The sequence below is a fragment of the Phyllostomus hastatus genome, unplaced genomic scaffold (genome assembly GCF_019186645.2).
Source record: "Phyllostomus hastatus isolate PE091 unplaced genomic scaffold, TTU_PhHast_1.1 phas_scaffold_345, whole genome shotgun sequence".
Lineage (NCBI taxonomy): Eukaryota > Metazoa > Chordata > Mammalia > Chiroptera > Phyllostomidae > Phyllostomus > Phyllostomus hastatus.
In genome coordinates, this window is record NW_025334024.1 from 17,345,733 (window position 1) to 17,358,285 (window position 12,553).

Here is a 12,553-nt window from a genome sequence, read left to right on the forward strand (position 1 = left end):
CTCAGCCCCAGGCACGCTCTGCTGGCCCGGCATGGGCTGAGGCCTGGCATGGCTGGATTCCCCTCCTCCTTGTTCCCTTCCCCTCTGAAATCTGAATTCTACTCAGCGTCATGTTCATGGTCTTCTGAAAAGAAGTGTCTTTGTATGTTAGACCAGTGCCCTGCCTTCCACACTATTTACTCAACGTTAGTAGTTCTGCCTGCTCCTGGTCATAGAGAGGGCTGAGTCATCAGACAGGGCAAGGGCTGTGCTCAGTGGCTGTTGCGGCAGCACCTCTCTCTGCTCCCCACCTCTGGTCCTGCCCTTTGCAGACAACCAAAGGAAGGAGCCAAAGGAAACTTCCCTGGTGTTCATACTGGCCTGTGTACTGTGTTCGGGGCTTGTTTATGGAAAGAGGGTGTTGGGAGAGAGGAAACGGAACCCAGGAAAGAGTTAGGAAGAAGAGAGAGGAGTGAGGGGGAATGGGCGTGTGTGGAAGTGTTTGTCTGTGTGTGCCTGCCTGCGTCTCTCTGAGCCTGTCGTCTCTGTGTGTGCGCATGTGTCTGTGTCTCCCAGAGAAGCTGCGCCCAGACAGACGGACGGAAAGGGATCCCAGACTTGGGATCTATGAATGACAGCCTCAGACTCAGAAGTCGCTCCCAGCAAGACGCACCCGGCCCCAGGGCAAGAGCAAGCTGCTGATGGCCTGAGAGGTGTCAGTGTCAGAGATGCCAGTGTGAGGAGGATGGTCTCCTCTCCTGGCAGGGAGTGTGCTGCAGCCCCTGAACATTGCCAAGATATGGGCTCGGGCCCAGAGACCTGTGTGCTCCCTTTGCCACTCACCTGTGAGGCCTGAAAGGAGAGAGATTTGTCTGAAGAGGAGGCCCTAGGGTTGTCAAGCTGCCTGGATGCCCACCTGCAGATTGTGCTCCCACAGCCAGGGGTCTCCCCCAACCCAGGTTCCTGGTGACTTGCGCTCCACAGGAGCATGCCTCCAAACTTGCCCTCTGGCCTCTGGGCTGAGAGTCCCTGCTCTGTTTTTCCCTCTTATGCTTTGAGGACTCCCAAACACTTGGCAGAAATCAGGTTCTGTGTGGGGCTGGGCGGCCAGGTTCTTTCTTCGGCCTCTTCTGTGAGCATCTCAGCCGGGCGGCTCAGCCAGCCCACCTGACTGCCGGCCGGTCTGTGCTCTGGCCTGGCATTGTGCGGATGTGCATCTGTGAGGAAGTTCTGCGGCCCCTCGCTCACTGCTGCTGTGTTCTTGCTCTCTGCAGAGATCCAGAAGTTGGTGCTAGAGGGCCGTGTGGGCGAGGCCATTGAGACCACACAGCGCTTCTACCCAGGGCTGCTGGAGCACAATCCCAACCTGCTCTTCATGCTCAAGTAAGTTTTGGGGCCTGCCAGCTCCCCCATAGCCCAGCCCTTGTCAGCTGGTGGTGGGAACATACAGCCTGGACCGAGCCCAGAGCAGTGCCGCTCCGCTCCCTCTGCAGGTGCCGACAATTTGTGGAGATGGTGAATGGGACCGACAGTGAGGTCCGCAGCTTGAGCTCCCGAAGCCCCAAGTCCCAGGACAGCTATCCTGGCTCCCCCAACCTCAGCCCCCGACACGGCCCCAGTAGTTCCCACATGCACAGCACAGGTCAGCCACTCTCCAGACGGCTCTGGGAAGTACTGGTGTGGAGAAGAAAGGCCACCTGCATACTCTGCCCTGGGCTGGGCTTAGGGTTCACTGCTGGATTTGGGGGAAGGGAAATGGGGCCGCTGTCGTCATTCCCAGGGCCCCACTTGACAGCAAGTTGCCCCTCCTCTCCTGACTGACCCCTGGCTTACAGGTGCAGACAGTCCCAGCTGCAGCAATGGCGTCGCATCCACCAAGAGCAAGCAGAACCACAGTAAATACCCTGCACCCAGCTCCTCCTCTTCCTCCTCCTCGTCCTCCTCGTCCTCCTCATCCCCATCCTCCGTCAATTACTCCGAGTCCAACTCAACAGATTCCACCAAGTCCCAGCCCCACAGCAGTACCAGTAACCAGGAGACCAGGTGCCTACCTGCTTTTGCTGCTTCCTCTTGCCTTCTGCTCTGTGCCATCGGGGCCCCTGTTGCCTGTCTTTTGAGTGTTGCATCCTGCACTTGTCCCCCACCTCCACCCCTGGTCTGTGCCTGGAGTAGTAGCTGCAGACCTGCCAGGCATTGGCGCCAGCTTCTGACCCCACCCGTGGTTCAAGTGCCACTTCACTTGGCCCTTTTTTTTTTCCCCTTAATTTGTTGATTTGGGCGGGGGTTGTTGAAGAGGGAGGGAGAGAGAAACATCAATTTGTTGTTCCACTTATTGATGCATTCATTGGTCAATTCTTGCATGTGCCCTGACCAGGGATCAAACCTGCAACCTTGGCATATCAGGGTGACACTATAACCAATGGAGGTACCCCACCAGGGCTTCTTGGCCCTATCTTTATCCAGAGACACTGGCACTGCCTGGCTGAGAATGTGGTCTCTTTCAAGGAGATCAGGACTTAGAACCCCCAAAGTCTATGCTAAAGGAGTTTTTTGGGGCTTAGCTTGTGGTCACCCAGGTGGGGCAGGCAGGGTTTTCAGGCTACAGGCTACAGGGGACTTTTCGCAGCTCCCAGGCGAGCCTTAGGGCTGACCTGATTTTGACTCCCAGAGATGCCTATTGTGGCTCACAGGCCCCAATCATCTGGGAGTGGGGGATGTTTAGGAGTGTGCCAGCTTGGAGGAGGGTCAGGGAAAGGAAGGTCACAGAGGCAGCATTGGGACAAGAGTAGGAATCGAATGACAGGCCACCGGGGATAGCTGCTGTCACAGCAGGGCCTCAAGTGTTGGAGCCTAGGAAGCCCCAGCGGTCCTTTCATGTTCCCAGGGGCCCTCAGTTTACCCACAGCAACCTGGGGCTAAAGCCTGAAGGCAGGCCCCAGCAGGCCACCCCGACCACGTCCCCTTGGCCAACTCCCACCCCAACCCAACCCTTCTCCACAGCGACAGTGAGATGGAGATGGAGGCGGAGCATTACCCCAACGGTGTGCTGGAGAGCATGTCCACACGCATCGTCAATGGTGCCTACAAGCATGAGGACCTGCAGACAGATGAGTCAAGCATGGGTGAGGGCTGTGCCCCAGCGTGGTGGCCCATGGGCGTAACACTCAGTCCAGATGCCCCTGCCCCCTGGGAGGGGGTTGGGACGGGCAGGTCTTGGCAGCTTGAGAGGCTTTGGCCAGATCTGGCCCGCTGCCTCCTCAGCCAGTCATGAGTGAGTACTTGAGGTGGGAAGGCCCGGCCTGCTGCCAACACCGGGGCCCCTGTGCTAGAAGGAGTTCGTGAGAGTGGGCACCCTTATGAGCCCCCGTGCATCTGTACAGGGTGGGAAGAGGGAAAGCTTCTGAGTCCCTGAAGAGCGCGTGCTAGGTGGACTAAGGGCAGCTCCGCAATGGATGGCCCCCGTGCCCCTCCCAGCCCTCGCTTGCCTCCTGCAGAAGCTGCACCCCCTCACCCCCAGGGTCCTTCTTGCCGTGTTCTCTTTGGGGCCCCCTCAAGTCCTCCCTCTCTCTCCTCACCCCTCCTGATGTGCTCTCTGCTGGACTCTGGGTGCAGATGATGGGCATCCCCGGCGGCAGCTCTGTGGGGGCAACCAGGCTGCCACAGAAAGGATAATCCTGTTTGGCCGCGAGTTGCAGGCACTGAGTGAGCAGCTGGGCAGGGAGTATGGCAAGAATTTGGCCCACACGGAGATGCTGCAGGTACAGAGCAAGTCAGCGCCTTACACGGAGAGGGTCCCCATTTGGTAATGGGGGCAGGGTGGCTCTGGGAGGGCCCTTGGGACAGCAGCACCAGCACAGAGTGGGCTCCGGTCAAGTCTGCAATGGGAAATGGGACACCCAGGCTGTGCGCCGGCCTCTCTAGGCTCTGGGGAGGGCACAACCGTCCCTGACCCAGCAGTGGGGTGTGTGGGACCCTCACTGGGCACCACGCAGCCCTGAGTCCTGTGGGGCCATGGAAGTGTGTGTGCGGTGTGCCCACAGTCCCTTTAAGAGCGCCCTGTCCCTTAGGATGCCTTCAGCCTGCTGGCGTACTCTGACCCCTGGAGCTGCCCAGTTGGCCAGCAGCTTGACCCCATCCAGAGGGAGCCTGTGTGTGCTGCCCTCAACAGCGCCATTTTAGGTAAGTGGGTCTGACAAAAGTAGAAGTTTGCCCATCAGTTCTGGGTGGCCCCCTCCCCTCCCTCCGGAGGAATTGCTGATGTTTATCCAAATCGGGGCAGTGAGCTCTGCCAGGAGCTCTCTGGTGGCCCATAGGGCTCTTGGGCTCAAGTGGCTGGACCCAAATCCTGACTTCCCTCTCCCAGCTGAGTTGTCTGGCTGCACTGTGATGGGCCCTAGGCTGTGCCTGTGGGCCCGGGGCAGCCCATTGCCCTGAAGAAGGCCAAGGTCCTTGGGTTTCCAGCATGGCCACAGGGCCATGGCCTGGTGGCTGGGACATGCTCACAGACACAGGTGAACACTCCCTTCAGGAGGTTTTGTTCACTCTTTTCTGCGGTGTGCTCCCAAGGGAGCGTTGACCCGGGCCCAAGCCCTGAGCAGAGTGGTGACTAGGCCTTGTCTCTCCTCCACAGAGTCTCAGAACCTGCCAAAGCAGCCCCCGCTGATGCTCGCCCTGGGCCAGGCAACTGAATGTCTACGGCTCATGGCCCGAGCGGGCCTGGGATCCTGCTCCTTTGCCAGAGTCGACGACTACTTGCACTAGCTGACCGTGCTGGCTGGCCCCGCCTGGCCCTCCCTCGGCCCAGGGCTGGAGCAGCCTGGCCCTCCATAGGCACCTGGCGCAGGGACCTGGAAGCCACGGGCAGAGTCCACTCCTCCTGCCTGGCCTCCTCCCTTTCCTTTCCTTTCCTTTCCTTTCCTTTCCTTTCCTTTCCTTTCCTTTCCTTTCCTTTCCTTTTTCCTTTTTCCTTTTTCCTTTTTCCCCACCTCAGTCTCTCCCCCCCATCCCCCCTTCACGTGCAGCGGCCTATGACGCAATATCGGCTGGTTACTCTCATGTAGCACCTTCTACTTTGAAAGGGGGGTTTTGTTTTGAGGAGGGGTTGAGTTTTTTTAATCATTTTTTTCCCACATGACTGAGCCACCAGTATTTATCTCTGGAGAGTTTGTGCTGAGCTGGTTTCTGCTAATTTAGTGATGAAGCCTATCCAAGTTGGTGATAGCTTATTATTTTCATAAGTAAAAAAAATGAGATTATATATATAAATATATATATTACAAAAAGACACAGTATTTATCGTAGTGTTAGTCCAGCACCTCTTGGGTGAGGCTATCCAGACACCATATGTTTTTATTGGAGTCCAATTCATTAAAAAAGGATCATCTCTGTAACCTCAGCCAAGTGATTTATTTCAGGCTTCCCTTTGTTGAGCCACAGGTCCAGCTGCAGCCCAGGGCAGCCCAAGAGGCTTTGCGGTGGGGCACTCAGTGGGCCGATCAGGCTGAGCTGGTTTGTAGCATCCAAGAGGTATGAGTCCCCAGGCCCCAAAGAATCGGACTGAGCGGAAAACCAGTCGGGCCAGGGGTCCAGAGAAGGAGAGGAGTTGACCCAGGGCTACACAGCAAAGCAGAGGAGCAGAGAGTCCTTGGCCAGCACGCTATCTACCATTCTACCCTGCCTTTCACTGCCTGCCTTGCACCTCTTTCCTTTTCAACATCCTGCCTTCTCCTGTTGTTAAGATGGCCAAATAATTCATTTACTCTAAGTTGATTGCCTGGAAACTACCTGCCTTCGACCTGAGAGCTGCTGTGTGTCAGGCTGCGGGGAGGAAGTCTCCATTCCTAGGACTGAGGCCCTTGAATACAGGGGCTGCCTTCTTCCTGCGTGGATCTTCACTGGCTCTGCACAACTCAGATGGAATCGACGCTTTCTGTTGAGAAGCCAGGACCTTGTGGAGGCAGATTCTTGGGCTCCCCGTCGCTGGAGTGGATGGCCCCTTTGACCCCCTAGGCCAGGCCTCACTGCAGCTGTGCCAAGCAGCTCCCTGCAGTTGGCCCCAGCCACTCTTAGGACAGACTGTTCTGAGTATTTGCTGGCTGGAGGAAGGAACCTCATAGGCTTTACAGCGTCCCACCAGCCCTGTCAGATGGACCCTTATGGCTGGTGGGTCAAAAACAGTCCTGGTACTGCCATCAGGGAATCAGGAAAGGAAGGGCTAAGCTGGCTCCCAGGACATGGGTGGGCCATCTGTGGTGAGGACTGACAGCCGGGAAGAGGAAGGGGAGGAGGTCTCCTCGGAGGAGCACCAGCGGGGCCTGCGATGTCCCCACCTGTTTGATGGTGCGGGGAGCACACACGCAGCCCCTGCACATGGGCGAGGTCAGAAGCTGCATTTCCATTCCCTGCCTGGATCTCGCCTGGGCACGCTTCTGCTCTCTGTCAGTGGACACAGGAAAGGGTGGGATGGCCCGAGATGCTCAGTGCCCACCAGGCCTTGCTGAGCCCACAGCTGGCCAGTGAGGGAAATGATTGAGTTGGACCAGCTGCTAGTGGTGGATGCGTCAAGGACCTGGCTCTGGGCTGTCTCAGAATTTTGCCTTGGGACCTGATCCTAGACATTGCTGTGTTTTCTTGGTCCCCACCAAGGCAGCTGACAGCCCACAGACCATGGCCCATCAGGGGAGTTGTCCTGTCTGCAAACAAAACGCATGTTGTGCGGGGCTGAGGATGCCTAGCCCCCAAACCCAGAGGTTGGAAATACCAGTCCGTTAAAAGGGTCGGAGCCAAGCAGGTTGGGAATTAAAATCAGAGGCATTTGCAGCTGGAAAGGGTTCAGAGAACATCTGCTCCACCAGTTCTCTCTCTTATAGATAAGGAAACAGGTCCAGGAGGTTAAGTGACTTGGCCAAAGTCACACAGCAGATTGGCGCCAGAGCTGGGACTAACCTCATCCCTGTGGTTAGGCAACGCAGTTTAGCCTGAAAGCTGAATGGCAGGTTAGGGGTTAGGCTCGCAGTGTGAGGAAGGCCTCCAGCAGGGTCTGAGCAGCTGGTACTTTCAGGGGTGTGTCAGGGATGGGGATAGGTGCCTGGGCTTGGGGTGTGGAGCATCTGAGAGAGGGTCCAGGAGGGCTCGGGACAGCTATGTGCTGCTTGGGATTGGGTGTCTGCCTGGCTTGCACTCAGTACCCATGACCATCTCCCCATTTTCTGTGCCTTATCTCACTGTTTCAGCTGAGTCCAAGTTGTTTACTCTGTTCCTCTCCAGAGGGGCATTCTGTCCCAGCTGGACAGCTTACCTTTGGGACATAAGCCTTTGCCCCACAAGCCGTGGAGAGGACCACAACCAAGCTGCTTGAGCCCACTGTCTTGCTGATAGTTCAGGCCTGCCTGCCAGCCCGAGGGGCCCCTTATGCACACCCAGTTTTACCAGCCTGCTCCCAGGAGCCAGGAGTGGGGAAAGCACCTGGGAGGAGACCCGGTGAAAAACTGGACTCGACCCAAAGGGTCAGGAGGAAGAGTTAGCCCTGATGGGTTGTCCAGCTCTGGGGAAGCCGCTGTCCTTATCTTTTCCTCTGTGCCACCAAACGACTGCTCCTTCCAGAGGGGAAGGAAACCGGCAGATCACACAAAGAAAGGCAGAACCCCCGATCTTCACCTATGTGGGTCTGTGCCTGGATGCAGGCCTTCAAAGGGGGCACCGAGAGATGGAGAAGCGGGCCTGCTCGTCCACTCAGCACCTTCCTCCCCCTTACGCAAGCACAAAGAAGATGGGGCAGAGAACTGTCAGAGCCGAACGTTCCCACGGTTGCTCACAACTCAGGTATGCACACGGTGTGGCAGCTGGGCAGCGGGGCCCCACGCGGCCACCAGTCCCGTGCACTCGGACCCGCAGCCAGATGGTGGACTCTGGCTGCCTGAGGCGCCACCTTCCTGCATCGGGTTTTCCTCCATTAGTGACTACAGCCGACACAGACATCCTCCGCATTGTGCACACTGGTTCTGCCTTTGTCCTCGCAAGTCGATACTTGGCATTAGCATGAAACTCGTGGGTGTGGGAGGGTTTAGAGAGAATTCTAACACAAAACATCCTATTAAATTGTACTTGAGAGATGAAAAACTCCTGTTGTATTTTGACAGAATTATTTTTATTAAAATACGCATCATGAGGAGTCACGAGTACCTGGTCTCTGTTTTGGTCTCATTGGGCCAGCACCCTCGGGGCGTCGTGCAGTGTCCCAGGGGGTTCTGCCTCTTCTCAGCCCAACTCACGAGTGTCTGGGCCCCTGGTGCCCCAAGGTCTGTAAAGACTTTGGGTGTTTTCAGCACCCTAAAGAGGATAGGTACTTAAGCTTCAATTCTCTCCCTCAAAAACAACTTATCTGAGTCAAAGAAAAAGCAAATTCACCTTCAAAAAGTTGGGCCACAGGACCTCCTACCCACAAAATAAGATTTTAAAACATTGCCAATAACGTTCCCCCCGCAAACAATAGACAGTAAAAAAGAGCTTTTCTGAGGGGGTACTGAGGTTACCTTCCTGTCAGTCTGAGGAGAAAGACCTCGTGTTCAAAATCCTTGTTCTGTTTACTAATGGGGTAACCCTGGAAAAGTAACCTGCCTCTGTTTCAGTTTTTTCATCCTTAAAATGTGGTCCATTCTTTTACCCCGTGGTGGTAGAAGATTCTAGCATGCATAGGGGAGTGTTTGGCCCATAGGGATGCAGGACAGGTGATTGCCCTGCCTCCATGAGGATGCTCCTTGGGATGACTGGCCTGCTCTTGCCTCATCCTGCCTCCCCTGCCCCCACAGTATAAGGGTTTGATGCAACAGAGGGATGCAGTAGCTTAATGCTGCTGTCCACCTGCAGGCGGAACTGGAAACAGAAAGAAATCAACTATGAGGCTACTGCAGCAGGCCAGACACAAGAGAACAGGTTTGGGAAATATTTAGGAGGTGTTGAGCACAACATGATGAGCAATTAGATGTAAGGGAGATGGGGTGAGCACGAGACAAGGCAAATGTAGGTTTTGATTGGGGCGAAGGGATGGGTAAGAGTATATGGAACAGAAGGGAACAGGTGGCAGCTAAAAGTCACAAGTGGGTGAGGTTTGCTGGAGGGCAAGTGGATCCACGTATCAGAGAGACATCGTTCCTGGAACTGGAAAAGGGTTCCTTGGTCCAGTATATAAGGAAACTGTCATGGATGGTCACAGGGAACATCATCAGCTAATTAAAAGCTCTAAAAATCCTATGTAAAGATGTGCAGCTGAACCCAGCCCTTCCAGACTTACTAATAGAATGCTCCACTCAAGCATTTTACAGAACTAGACTCTACAGAACTGTCAGGGAAAAGCTAGTATAGAGGGAAGAGTGGAGTACTAGATAGGCACAAATGTCCTTGATTCCATAAGGAAAGCTGGAGTGATTTCCCTCTAGACTAGTTTCCCAACCTGGACCAATTTTGCCCCCAAGGAGACATTGGCAATGTCTGCAGTTCTTTTTCTTTTTGAAAATAGATTTTATTTATTCCTAGAGAGGGGAAGAGAGGGAGGGAAAGGTCAATGTGTGGTTGCCTCTCCTCTCCTGCTCCCCCAACTGGAGACCCAGGCATGTGCCCCAACTGGGAATTGAACCAGTGCCCCCCTGTTTTCCAGGCTGACACTCAACCCACTGAGCCACACCAGCCAGGGCAAAGGAGTTATTTTTTTAGTCACAGCTGGGATAGGGTGATACCTAGTGGGTAGCATTTAGGAATGCCACTAAACACTCTAATGCACAAACAGTTCACACAACAAAGAATTAGGTCCAAAGTGTCAACAGTGCCACTGTTAAGAAACTGCTGTAGAGTAAAATTTTGAACAATGACTAAGACAAACTGATCAAACATAAGCACACTTTGATTCTGCCTCCTTTATGTCTGGCTGTTCAGAATCCAGGGGAAGAAATAGGGAATAAAATCCCATCAGAAAAATGAGCTTTGAGATTACAATTTTTCCTCACTCTGGAAGCCCCCCATGCTAACAAAGATGGCAGTAGTTGTGAGAAGTTCTGTCCGCTGCCAAAGCAGGGACAGCCCTGCTGGTCAGCTGGTCTCAGTGGGAACTGCCTCAGCTCAACTGACATGTTCTATCATTACAGGCTGCTTTGGAAAGAGGGCTAACTGAGCGAGAGGGAGAAGGGGTTCAGACTCACCAGGAGAGTCAGACAACAGGGATGAGGGCTCCCCATGCAGAAATAACCCCTAATCCTACATTCCAACATAGCCTTTTACACTAAGGTTTACAGGTGTCACTACCGTATTGGATTTGGTGAATGAAAGATGGTCTTATTACAAAATGGTATTTATTTGTGGGGGTGGGTATAGGCTCCAATAAAGAAATCATGGGGACTGAGATCGCAGTCCTTAACAGTACTAATACCTACGGAACAACTAAACACCTAGGAAGCAGTGAAGTTCGGCAAGCAGACTCAGGAGAACTGCTCTTCTGCAAAGATAGAGCGTGTCCTACAGCAGCCCTTCCTTCATTCCTGGGCAACCCCAAACCACCAGTTTTTACAATCTCTGCTCACTCTGTCTTTGTTATGTGTGTTATGTGTATGTTTTAAGATAGAGAAACATCGATTTGTTGTTCTACTTATTGACGCATTCATTGTTTGATTCTTGTATATGCCCTGACGACCTGGGATCAAACCCTCAACCTTGGTGCTTCCAGGCGATGCTCCAACCAACTGAATTACTTGGCTAGGGCAGAACCACCTTGCTCTTGATGCAACTAGAAAGGATCCGAGGCTGTCACACAGATCTCTCAGTCCCTCCACCACCGGAAATGAATGACCAGGGACTTAAGCCAGGCTATTTAACCACCCCCCAACACACGCGCGCGCGCGCGCGAACACACACACACACACCCAAACAACAAGCGAGCGAACGAACACACACGCGCGCGCGCGCGAGCTTGCGCAACTACGGGTCTTGGCTCCTCCTTGCGCGCTTCCACGCCCCCCGTCAGGGAGCATGCGCAGATCTCCCGCCGTCCCACGCCCCCCCCTCCCTCCCCGCCTCCCTTCCTAGAGCCCCCGGTTCCTTAGAAACCTGGCGGCGCGTTCTGGTAGCGGAGCGCTAGACTCCGTGGCGGGCGAATTCCTGCCCGCCTCCTTCACTGGGGGTTGGCGTCCGCTGAGACCGTCCGGACCCAAGGTCTCCTGTGCGGAGCGGGGCGGGCAATGCCAGCGTGCCAGGTGAGCGGCGGCCTGCGGCAGCGGGTGAGGATGGAGGAGGGCATGGCGCGGCTTCGAGCGGGCGTCGGCCGGGCCTCTACCGCGGCCGAGCGTCGGAGGTCGGAGGCGGGGATACGCAGAGTCGGGGCTGGAGGCGGTCGTTCGAACTGCGGGCACCGGCGCGGAGTTCGAGGGTCGCCCCTGGAGTTCGCCCTCCCCACCTCAGAAGTAGGACCTGCAAGTTTGGTCGTAAAATTTTGGCTCCTGGGGGGACCTCTTCTCTAACCCCATCCCTTTACAGGACCGGGCTCCCCCGCCCTGTGCAGAGTAGACCTACCTACCTGTGTGAGCAGTGACGCTTTGTGGGTGAGGATGTGAGGTCTGGATGCTTCAGACAAAGGGCTGGTGAGGTAGCGGGCCATCCCCTTTCAGAGTGAGATGGGACTTTTAGCAGGGGTAAATCTTTATTTAAGGAAAGAGTGTTCAGGTGGCAGGTGGGAGAAGGGACCCCCCAGGAGGTGCGGATGGCTCTGCTAGCCCCAGAGCCCACGGGCCATGTCTCAAGGGCCCTGGCCTACCTTTGAAGCTCAGGGAGGAAGCAGATGGACCTGCGGAGACAAAGGTGAGGTGAGGCATTTCCATCCAGGAGCTATTGTGACGTGAATGGTGAGGAAGGAAGAGGGGGCGGAGAGATCAGGACTTAGGAAGGACTATGTGAAGTTTCCCTCCCCAACTACTGCGAATCGGAAGAACAGGACAGGAAGGGAAAAGTTTGAAGCTGGCTTGGATAGACCAACTCAGCTTATAAACCATCTTGCTTATGTTCTTTTCCCGCTTAGTGTCATGCTGAGGGCGAGACACTGGAAAAAAGTGGGTGCCCGCTGAAAGTCCAGAACCAGGGCCAGCCACCACCCAGAGGATCTTTGTAAGCTTTGGGCACAAAGGTCTCAGGAGGAGGAGCCCTTAGTGTATCACCCTTCCTTTGAAGGGAACAACTGTTATTAAAGAAGACATGTGTTATTGTGATATGAAGAGCTGTGGGGTTGGTTGTGTTTGCGAGTTCGCGGAAGCTAGATTCATTCTTCATAAGGAAACTCATTTCATCCTGAAAAGCTGTACCAGGGAACAAGAGTTTCAAGGCTGTCCATTTTACAAAAAGTGTGAAAAAACAACTGCCTTTGGACTAGGAGTTTAGAGAGTCTGGACCAAGGGGGGACATTTTTCAGCAGGCAGTTCTGTTGGTGGGGTCCCCATTTTACAGATAAACATTCTGTTGTGAGAGGCTTTCTCTTACCACCTGGTTGCCCTACTTTTCCTGTGGAATGATTAATCTGGGTCTGATCAGTTGTTATTTTTAT

At 54.7% G+C, this 12,553-nt stretch overlaps 2 protein-coding genes and 1 long non-coding RNA gene across 3 annotated transcripts in view; 2 read left to right on the plus strand and 1 right to left on the minus strand.

Annotated features, from left to right (window-relative positions):
- RANBP10 (RAN binding protein 10) overlaps positions 1-8,149 on the plus strand; it is a 61,184-nt gene extending 53,035 nt beyond the window's left edge. Inside the window, exons 8-14 of the mRNA XM_045818437.1 lie at positions 1,254-1,362; positions 1,473-1,621; positions 1,815-2,022; positions 2,980-3,101; positions 3,592-3,737; positions 4,047-4,158; positions 4,610-8,149. Coding sequence (XP_045674393.1) covers positions 1,254-1,362; positions 1,473-1,621; positions 1,815-2,022; positions 2,980-3,101; positions 3,592-3,737; positions 4,047-4,158; positions 4,610-4,740 — 977 coding nt within the window. The 3' untranslated portion in view covers positions 4,741-8,149. The remainder of the gene's footprint in view (positions 1-1,253; positions 1,363-1,472; positions 1,622-1,814; positions 2,023-2,979; positions 3,102-3,591; positions 3,738-4,046; positions 4,159-4,609) is intronic.
- Positions 8,150-11,035: 2,886 nt separating this feature from the next.
- Positions 11,036-12,553, plus strand: part of GFOD2 (glucose-fructose oxidoreductase domain containing 2) — a 30,215-nt gene continuing 28,697 nt past the window's right edge. The window contains exon 1 of the mRNA XM_045819172.1: positions 11,036-11,216. The gene's annotated coding sequence lies outside the window, so the exon portion shown is untranslated. The remainder of the gene's footprint in view (positions 11,217-12,553) is intronic.
- On the minus strand, positions 11,224-11,849 carry LOC123806156. Its single transcript, XR_006783430.1, has 3 exons — positions 11,774-11,849; positions 11,537-11,620; positions 11,224-11,430 (listed from the first exon to the last, which is right to left on the minus strand). It is a non-coding gene; the product is annotated as an uncharacterized LOC123806156 (long non-coding RNA).